At 39.1% G+C, this 10,998-nt stretch overlaps 1 protein-coding gene across 1 annotated transcript; it reads left to right on the top strand.

Moving 5' to 3' along the window:
* The first annotated feature begins 323 nt into the window (after positions 1-323).
* LOC130071675 (protein translocase subunit SecA-like) lies at positions 324-5,088 on the top strand. Its single transcript, XM_056236532.1, has 2 exons — positions 324-395; positions 1,448-5,088. The coding sequence occupies exon 2, from the start codon at positions 1,489-1,491 to the stop codon at positions 4,837-4,839; it is 3,351 nt and encodes a 1,116-aa protein (XP_056092507.1). The 5' UTR covers positions 324-395; positions 1,448-1,488; the 3' UTR covers positions 4,840-5,088.
* The last annotated feature ends 5,910 nt before the right edge of the window (positions 5,089-10,998 follow it).

The following is a 10,998-nucleotide window of genomic DNA, read 5'->3' as shown; positions in this document are numbered from 1 at the left end:
TTATTTTGGCGATCGCCACATATAGAACAACCTTATTGTTTTATAAAAGCATGCAGGATGATAAGAGAAGAATGTCTGAAAAACAAAATAAAATATGTGGAAAAAGAAACCAGCATAGTCATGCCAGTCAAATTTTCTAAACCAAAAATAGCATGTCAGTAAAGGATCACCTGTGGGAACAAGGAAACAATTGTAGTTTCGGTTCTTACCAAAAGTATAGCTCATGTTCTTTCCAATCATGTGACAAACCAAAAACAAATAATAATCTGGGAAATTCCAGAGCATAAAAGACGTCCTCTTCTTATCCAGATATAATGCACCTACCTTGACTTTTCACTAATGACTCCAGAAGAGGTTTGCTTTGACAGCATCTCAACAATATGATCTCAATGAATGTAAGTATTATAAATACATGCTCTGAACAGACATTTTGAATAAAATACTTTGAGAATACACTTCTAAACAACATTACACTTTATGTAGAATACACACACACATACAGTAGGGGTGTGACGAGACAGTTAGCTTTTGACAAGACACGAGATCGAGTTCACGAAAACGAGACAAGATTTTTGCACAGTATTTTTTAAGAAATCCTCAATGACGAAATATATGACTAGACAAATAGTCTGCTGGTGCATTTGAAATGTTTTAACTTATCTTGTAATGCATGTCAATTAAGTTCTACTTTCTGAGTATAAATTATCATATGCAGTAAAAGACAACAATATATAAGCATATACTGACGGGCTTCTCTTCTGTATGATTTCATACAAGTCTCTTCAGACATTACTGTACATGATTTATGAGCTTCTACAACTTTTGACCTCTTTTAACTTGAACTCCTTTCCACAAATTGATCATAGAAATGAAAACAGTATAAATAAGAATGAATAACAGTTTTCTTAGTCGTAAGTGCAAAACAATAAGTGCAACCATAATCAAAGAACTCTCTCAACATTCAAAGTGCGATAGAGACCAAATTTTTCTTGAAGCATGATACAACAGCTCAGAGATGGTTACAACTACAAAGCCCAGCCTTAGATAGCTTTCATATAGGGAGATATTCGCATGCAACATGGAGCCAATGCAGGTTATGGAAATACTATCTAAATGTGCGTACACTAGGTACGACTCAGCAGCTCGTGTTGGATGAGCTGAATGGAATTGAAGCGACTGTTATCCAACTAAATTAAATGGTTTTTATTTCTATAACAAGCTAAACGACATTGGCGTAATGTACACGTAGCAGTGGCTTATTCTATCTCAACTTCACCCTCACACTTCGTCATGGCAATATCGTGAGACAGCTTTTCACCTCAACGAGAAATCATCACATTTTAATCTTGCGGCACGAAATCTGGTCACACCCCTAATACACAGTATGTGTATATATAGTTTTGCTTATGCAATTTAGTTTATTTTACTTTGTTTATTTTTTAAATAGACAGTAATGCTGCACCGTGAAAAATATCAAGAGTTTTGAAAATGGAGGCATCAGGAAAACCGTTATCAGCACAACTTATTTCCCTGCTGAAGGACGGACAATGGGAAAAGGATGATGTTGTTAAATTGTTTAAAGCCCTCGTGGAGCAATTTAAAGCCAAGAATGAAGATTTTAATTCATGGATGATGAAAATTCTTCATCAAGTACAGATTCACAAAATAAGTGTGTCAGATTTGACATTGAATGATAAGATTGTAGATCATGTTGAGGCCAAAATTAATGACGTGGTCAAAAATACTGGTGATAAAACACTGAAAGATATTGTGGAGGAAATTCGTAAACAAGGAAGTATTGATGAAGAAATGATGGCACAAGTGACAGATATTGTGTCCTCTGTGTCAGGTTGTCTATCAGCTTCTACAGCACCACATCTACAAGGAATAAAGCTAATTTTATTCAAGCTCTGCAAAGCAGTGCAAAGGAAGAGCAAGAACAAAATAACACCTCGACTCACTCAGATGGTGAGCTGGTGCATTCTCGTTCTTTCTAAATCAAGTCGGCTCGTTCAGGTTTTAACAGGAGAAGGAAAGTCGTGCATCGTAGCAATGTTTGCTGCATATCAGGTCCTGAAGAGAGAAAAAAAACCTGATATCATCTCCAGTTCTCCTGTACTTGCTGAAAGAGACGCTGAAGAATGGTCTGCATTTTATAAGGAACTAGGTATCACTGTTGACGTCAACACTAATAAATCAATTGACAAAGAGCTGAAGAAGTGCTATGACTGCCAGGTGGTCTATGGAACAGTTGACAGTTTTGCAGGTGATTTTCTGAGACAGCGCTTCCATAGAAAAGATGTGAGACCTAAGAGAGAGTTTCAGTGTGTTATAGTGGATGAGGTGGACTCACTAATGTTGGACAAAAGTCTTGAAGTTGTCTACTTGAATAGTAATATACCTCTTATGGAACCGTTGAATGCAATACTAGCCGAAATTTGGTTGATCATCAACCAGCTGAAACGTTTAGGGACTGGTGAGATTTTAGGCCCCCCTCGGCTCTTCTCTCAGTTTCTGTCTGAAATCATGAATGATAATAAAAACACTGATCAACTCAGTATTGTGCAGAATACTTTAGATGCTGCAAAACAACTAGATAATGCAAGTGTTAACCAAACAAAAGCATTTTTAACCAAGTTTATGGGAAACTTCCCAGAGTATTTCTTTATACTTTACCAGGAAGAGCATGATGGGAATTTACAGAAACTGAATGAGATTAATCCCACAGGTACAAATAAGAAACAAGAAATATCCGTTCTTCTCCTTGGAAATGGAAAATGTCGTGTAGTGTACTATGACGAGGACTCACTAGTTCAGTCATTGGGTAAAATGAAAGTGTCTGAATCAACAAACGAACAAAGAGAATGTCATATTCCGGGTCTTGAAGAGCTCATCAATGGCAAGGTACAAACCTGGATTGAAAATGCTCTGCAAGCAACCAAAATGACTCTGGGCCACGAATACATCCTTCATGGAGATGGAGTCGTTCCAGTAGATTATAAATTCACTGGTGTTGTGCAGAACAACATGAGATGGGGAGAAGGACTTCAGCAGTTTCTGGAGATGAAACACCAAACTAAACTGTCCAACATGAGTCTAATCACAAACTTCATGTCGAATGTAGGATTGTTCAAAAAATACACAAACCAGATTTATGGGATCACGGGAACTTTGGGTGACCAAACAGAACTTGACATGCTGAAGAAGCTCTACGGTGATATTGACACCTGTAAGATTCCCTCATTTCGACAAAGGAAACTTTATGAGCTGGAAGGCATGGTGATACATGAAGAGGTCGAGTGGATCAAGACCGTCTGTGATGTTGTTTGGGATCAAGTGACTTCCACAGTCTATCGAGGTCCACGAGCAGCTCTCATCATCTGTGAAACAATCAACCGTGCAGAAACGTTACAAGGGGCCCTTGTAGGCTCTATCTCAAAACACAAACTAAAACTCTATGTGAATAACAATATGAACAACTCTACAATAATAGACTCAACAGTCCAAGCCGGAGATGTCATCATTGCAACTAATCTAGCGGGTCGAGGAACAGATCTAAAGGTCTGTGAAAGTGTAAATGAGGCAGGAGGTCTGTTTGTGGTCCAAACCTTCTTACCTCTGAACATCCGTGTTGAACATCAAGCCTTTGGACGAACGGCTCGCCAAGGGAGTCCAGGATCTGCTCAACTCATCATGTGCACCAGTCATTTCTCTGATTCCATTAACCTAGTGATGAGCCTAAATGCATCCGTCACCAGCGTACTCAGCCATCTGAACCATCTTTTATCTAGAATGATGTCATGTGATTTTACAGAGAGTGCATTTGAGAAAGCGGTTAATCACTACCTGACAAATCACAGCTTTTATAATTATGAGGCAATGGTCTCTGCTTTGAAAGACCTTTTAACCATGAAATCATTTTCACCACAAGACAGTCATTTGAAAAAGGCAAAAGAAGCCAGGAACATTCTGGTGAACATTAGACTGTCTAGCTTACTTGAAAAAGACATTGCAAAAATCACTAAAAAGGAAGAGCTGTTTTCTGTTTACCTTGGCGAGTTGGACAAAATTTATGAAGATGATGTTTTCTCTGACCAGCGTGATGTAATTGTGTCCTGTCTTCATGAGTGTTGGGGTTTGTGGCTCCTGATTCACTCAACTAAAGACACATCCATTGAGACACTGAAGGAACAGCTGAAGGGGGACTTGTTGATTGCAAAGCGGGACATTTTTAGTAAACGGTCCCCATCCACCATGGTCTACTATTACATCAGGTCTGGAAACAATCTCCGTGAGAAGGGACGCCTGGCAGAAAGCATTGAGATGTATACTAAAGCTTTGGAGGGCGGTGCATGCGGGGAGATTGTTCCTGTCTATAATCGAGCATTAGCCACTATTATGAAGAAGGACTCTGGCTATATCACACAAGCACTGGCTGATCTAGAAAAGGCTGACAATGCAATAGATTCATACAAGTTACATCTGGCAAGGATTTTTACACATGTGCAACTATCAAGCCAAGAGCTGATAACGGACAGTGATTCTTTGCTCAGAAAACAGTTTCAAATAAAGTGTATGACAGTAGACCTACTGAAGATAAACATTCAAAATGCTGTGATGAAGTTGAAGAGTGCTGAAAGCAGAAGAGGAAATGTGAGCTTGACAGAAAAACTTACAATTTTTCTTGTAGAAGACTTTCATTTCAGTTCTCCAATAGTTCTGAGAGAGCTGCTAATGGAATTAATGCACATTAAGTCAGTGGGTCTTGACACCGTTTTTTCTTTGGACACTACATTTTCTCTCAGCGGCCTTTTGTCAAAGGTGTTAAAACGGTTTTGAAATGTGTCACTTCTCTCAAGTACTGACAGAGGTTAAATTTACGTTACATTTATACACATTACAGATGTGATGCACTTTGATTCTAATTTAGTTATGTGCCAATAACTGCTATTCTAATGACTTAACACGTGCATTGGTTCTTCATGCTGACACTTGTTTAATAATTAAAATGTCCTTCTGAAAGTTATAATTCCAAATGATGAAAGATGGCTGCTAAAATATACAGTACATATTTATATATAAGATTATACTATACATTTAAAAAAAAAAAAAAAAGATATTTTGTTGTGTATTTAAGTATATAACCTTTATGGTTGATCATCTGCAACATGCATGGTTTAAGTAAATGCAAGTTAACACATTTAATTTATATGTGAAAAAGAGGAAATATTATTAAAGGGCTGTTCACCCACAAATTAAAAAATATTTTATTCTCTCTCATGTAATTTCAAAACTGCATGATTTTTTTGGTGCACAGAAGATAATAGGATAACAGAATTTGAATTATTGTGTTGAACCATTTAAAGCTCTTGTAGGTAACTTTTGAAAACATGTATTTGCTAAAACTGTCATTATGTCCTGACAGTAGAATATGAGACAGATAATCTGTGTAAAAATCAAGCTCCTCTGGCTCCTCCTAGTGGTCCTATTGCCATTTGCAAGAAATACACGCTCCCGGTCAGAAACAACCAATCAGAGCCGAGAGGAGTGTCTTAGCAGTGTCAATCACGCTCGTGTACGCGCTGATCACACCCCTCTCTTGCACAGCGCGAGCCGTCGTTCAAACTCAAGATTGCCGGCGTGCTGCAGCTGTGCTTATGAAGGAGAAACAACCTAAAATGCCAATTCTCGAGTGACACCTGCTCATAAAACAAAGAGGTAAAAGGAAGAAGACCGATGACGATAAACAAACGAAAAAGAAAGAATTACACAGAGCCCATTGACTCGGTGTCAAAACTCTAGCCGCATAACATGTAGATAAAATGTCACGCACTCTGCTAAGCAACAATTGAAACCTGCTAATTCACTGGCTTGTCATGTTGCTGAAATAATGTACTAGCACACCTTATCTAGCATTATATATCGATAGAATAATTACTTACATACTGTAACGTTAGTTACCGTTATATTAACGTTATCTTACTAGCTATTTATAACTTATAGAAAGAGTGCAACGTTATAAAGTTACATGTAGGCTATTGCAAAATACATAATGATTTGAGGACCAAGTTTGTAGTCAAAGTATGGGCAGGCCATAGTCAATGTAAAGCATATTATTGACGTTTAGTCCCTATTAGTGAATGTGCCATATAACTTTTTATCCGCTGTTATCGGTGGCCCTGTTTACTAGCCTGCGCGTTCACGACAGGCTCCGCTGTGGAGGACGAGCTGTGGAGGGAGGGCTGTAGCGCAGCAGAGAGCAAGGGGGCGGGACCTTTAAGTTGTGCTTGTTCAAATTTTCAGGCTAAGTCAACGTTTTCTCAAAACTCCCTACTGCAGCTTTAAGATGATCAAGATTATTTTCTGCTCATCATTTGTTCTTGATTTCCCAGTTTCTGAATGCTGCTTATCATATCAAATACAACATGTAAGAACAATTTAGGGCAGGTTCAATATATACATTTTGGTTTAGATACGATGCCAAATTCTGGTATTTGGATGTAAAATTAAACAGATAAACCTTCTTTGATGACCTATATAATCATTGCACTACATAAAACCAATTACAAAAACAAGTTGCATGGTTTAAGAATTTAAACACTGGTTAAATAAAAGTTTTAGTTTGTCCATAAAGTGCACAACAAATTACAACTGACAAAAAAATGTTTGCAAGATGATTAGAGTTATGTGTATTTGTGGATGAATGTATAGATGAACCTCTGAGCACATGGTGGGTGTTTTGATATTATTTCCTCTGGAAGCAGTCCATGTCTTGTGTAATTGTTTAGTCATTTGAATTTGCTTCTGTATTGCTTATTTGCATTAAATAACTCCACATTTCAGTGAACTTTAACTTACAGTGAATTCAAGTTATATATTTTATTAGTAAAACTGTTTTTGGAAACTTTTGTCAAGCCTTTGTGATTTATTTTAGATTATTTTCTCAAAAGTATCCGTTGGCATCAGGTCTGAAATTTTGAGAGATTCTTTGTGCAGCGTAGCCAATTTTGTTGATTATAACAGGAATTTTCACATGAGTGCAGAACTCAGGGTACTAAGCAGCATGAAAAATAAAACATTTATTCAACGTGTGAATGAGTTATGTACAGATTAAAAACAAAGAGTGCTCCCTTTAAAATGAACTAATCTGTCGATTACTTTAGTTCCGCACTAAATATACACTGCAAAGTTTCATAAATTACAAGCATATTTAAATGTTGGATTGAATCAAAAATTGTGTTGATTTTGAGATAGAGATAAAGGACATTATGCTGGATATTTCATTCAACTCACAAGAGAAAACTTAAATCTACTTGGTGTGTCCCACAAAACAACACTTACCACACAGCAAATGTACTATTTTCCTGCAAGGAAAAACATCAGTCAGTTACTAAGGGTGTATTCACACCAGGAAAGTCCAATAGTTCACTTGCTTTGGTCCGGACCAAATAATAAAAAATAATAAAAAAATGTTGGTACGGTTCGCTTTCACACTGCTCTTTTTGCAAGTGAACCAAAATTTGTAAACAAAACCACACGTGTGCTAAGGTCGTCCATTCATTGGACAATGATTCTCAAGTAGGGAAATCAGGAAGTGCAAAAAAGGCTCAGCATGGAGATATTTCGTACTGCAATATTTGTTCTTTTACTAATTTTGTGTTATTCTGTGCTACATGGGCATCTGCCCAAATGTTAATAAGGCAGCTCGTCTCTTCGAAGCTCCAGGTCAAACCACGACTCATTTTATCAAATGTAGTAGGCTACAACAGATCACTTTCCCATAATGCAACTCCGACTACGGAAGCCTGTTAACTCAAAGGCGCAGTGCTTTCTTGCAATTGGGTAGGTTCATGTTCACACCGTAAACGAACCGTACCAGAGTTCGTTTGGAACCGTAACGAGACCACCTCTTCAGCTTGGTCTCGGTTCGGTTGTTTGGTCCGCACCCGAGTTCGATTGCTGTATTCACACCTGCCCAAAAGGTCCGCACCAAGGGGGGAAACGAACTAGAGTTCGATTCAATCGAACCAAACAAGGCAGGTGTGAATACACCCTAAAATACAGTGATATGGCAACAAAAAAAGTAACAATATCTGTTTTAAATTGGAATATACTGAGGTAATGTCTCAGTATTTTCTAAAATTTTCTATTTGGTTTAAAGCTGCCGTCGGCAACATTTTTTTGATCATATTCAGTGAAATCGACACTATAATCCGACAGAACAACATAAATAAAGTGGTTTTAGAAAAAAACCCGAGCTTCTAACTCCACCTGGAGCTTGTTATTTGTTTTGCAAAAATCCACAGCTCCCGGTTCATCATGTCCAATCAGCGCAGGGGGGTGTGAGATCTGACTGTCAATCACAGATCGGGCACACGCCACCCCTCGCGCACGTTACAATCACATGCACACGCCTGAAGTTCGCGGAAGTTCGCGCAGTAACGACGAGTGATGGCGGAAAATCAAGTAAGCTCATTTAGAGTATAAATGACGTCAGCAAATGCAATCTATCGGTACATTAGCCAGGACAGCATACCTCCAAATACTCCATGGTGTTGATGGATGCTGATGAGACGGGCGCGTTCCAGGGCTCTCAAGTTTTGAAGACAGGTAAGAGTGACACCCAGCCGACGGGGGGGTTGGATACATTTTTGTCATTGGTTGTTGCGTTTAATGTTACCCAGATACAATAGTGATATTTTCTGATTGGCTATTGTGTAGCTCGACGAACAACACCAGAGGAAACACGCTTGATTCATGCCGGTTCCACAGTGAGAGCGGCGCGGCCAGAGTTTTGGGCGCTGCCGCTGCGGCATATTAAATATATTACAAATAGTTTTTCAGCGTGAGAAATACAATGTGTGGCGGGAGAGCGTGACAAAAGACCGAAATGAGTGACTGTCACGCTCAATGCGTGACACTTGAGAGCCCTGACGTTCACTGAAAATCTGGTGCACACGCACTGACCAGAGCTGGCACTGACGAGCATGAACTGGGTGGGAGGGTATCCGTTGATAGTGGAGGAGGGGCATGAGAGTTGTAAACATTCAAAATTTTCCTAAATCCACTCAATCTGCCAGACTTGCCGACTGGAGCTTTAATTTTTAAATTTACATTATTTTAAATGTATTTAAAAACATAATAATAAAAACAATGTTCACATTTAAAGGCTATGCAAACAGATGTAGTGTATGTAACCATGTAGGCTATGCTATAAATTTCTGTATGTGGGTCACATTAGATATGTGCTTGCTACTGTATACAGGCCTAGCCTGACTGCGTCAGACTTCGTACTTCCGCTCTATTTCAGTTCGCTTCTGTACATCGACATGTCTCTCAGTTTTCCTGCGGCCTGAAAACAGCCGGCCAATCAACGAAGAGAGGGCGGGCTGGGAGCCCCGACGTAGACGCTAAGCACCGAGTTTAAAGGGGTCATATAATGGTACATGCACTTTTTCAAGTTGATTGTACTGAAATGTGTGTTGGCAGTGCCTGTACACAACCATCATATAATGATAAAAATCCATCCAGTGGTTTTGTTTTAATCTCCTTATATGTTTTCCCCTGCCTCAAATCGAGCCGTTCGACCGTGTGACATCACACGGTCGGACGCCCCTCCCACTATTGTTGATTGACAGCAGCGTTTCAACACAGACCCGCCCTCGCTCATGAGCGAGCTGTCAATCATAGTCCACGCGGACCGGCGCGGTCATTGTTGATATGCTGGAGCACTGTCTATGAGCAGAATGGCGTCTAAGCGATTGTGGTGTTCTGTTCTTGGGTGTAATAACGAACACAGCAGTCATTTTAATGTTCCTAAATTCGAACCGCTGAAGACGCAGTGGCTGAGTTTGTTTTCGAAGGGAATATTCCCCACGAGCAACGTCAATGCTCTCATGTTTGCGTGAATCATTTCTCAGCAGACTGCTTTATAAACGAGGGTCAGTATAAAGCTGGTTTTGCTAAGAAGCTGCTCATGAAAAAAGGATCGGTACCAGATATTCGTGTTCCTGCTGAACCTCTAGAACAACTGAAGTGAGTGTAACGTTTTATTAAACTTTATATCTTTGCAAATCGCTTCACGATGAAAAAGTCTAAGGTTTTCACTCAGGGTACATTACTGCATGTTTTCTATGTACGACGTTCTCCATATAATTCATAATCCCACGTTTATAATGAACAACACGTTATGGTTATTGTGTTACAAACGTGTACGCACAGAACAGAGGGGCGGGGTGAGCAAAGCTCATGATCATTTAAAGTCATATGCACTGAAACGGAGTGCTGAAAACAGAGCTGTTTTTGACCAGGTAAAATAAGTGTTTTCATACAATACTAATGAGAATTTTTAATTAAAGTATATTACAAACTTTTAATTTAGACCCTAAAGAATCATATAAGCTTGTACAAAAATGGCATTATATGACCCCTTTAAGATTGTATTTTAGGTTAGGGAATTTATGTCGGTCAGCCATGTTCACTCCGGTATTTCGCTCGATGGTTTCGTTTTCGCATCATACATATGTTTACAGTGGAAGTTCGATGCGGCTGAGCGGGCGAATAACACACGTCATAACCAAACGTTATGTGATTGGCTTACGGGTAACCAATGATTTTATGCTTCAGACAAGCATTTCATGGAGAGAGAGCACGATTGCGTACAGAGAGGCCTTAAAAACGACTAGATCTGCTTATTTTTCAACCCTATTAAGGGACTGTTAGTTTTTTATTTAAGGGGTTACCGGAGGAGTTTTGAGATCTATAGTCAAAATAGACTTGACCCTCCCTTTGCCTTTTCTATGACCCTCCAAAATTATTGTAAAAAAAGGCATGACCCTCCCCGGTAATTTATTGACTTCTGTACTGGTTTGGCAAAGATGTTCAGATATCTCTGTGCCTAGTAGACCTACACCAAACGTTCATTAAAAAGGGTCCTGTACAGAGCTGTACATTGCGACATATATCTACGAAAAGATTAGTCTGTGCGATGAATAAATG

Source organism: Rhinichthys klamathensis, unplaced genomic scaffold, assembly GCF_029890125.1.
Source record: "Rhinichthys klamathensis goyatoka isolate OS25496 unplaced genomic scaffold, OSU_Roscu_1.1 h1tg000452l_1, whole genome shotgun sequence".
Lineage (NCBI taxonomy): Eukaryota > Metazoa > Chordata > Actinopteri > Cypriniformes > Leuciscidae > Rhinichthys > Rhinichthys klamathensis.
Note: the sequence above shows the minus strand (reverse complement) of the source record. Positions and strands in the feature narration are given on the sequence as shown.

What these genes read in the sequence shown, in the direction of transcription:
- LOC130071675 (XM_056236532.1), top strand. Translation starts at nt 1,489, where the DNA reads ATGGAGGCATCAGGAAAACCGTTATCAGCACAACTTATTTCCCTGCTG.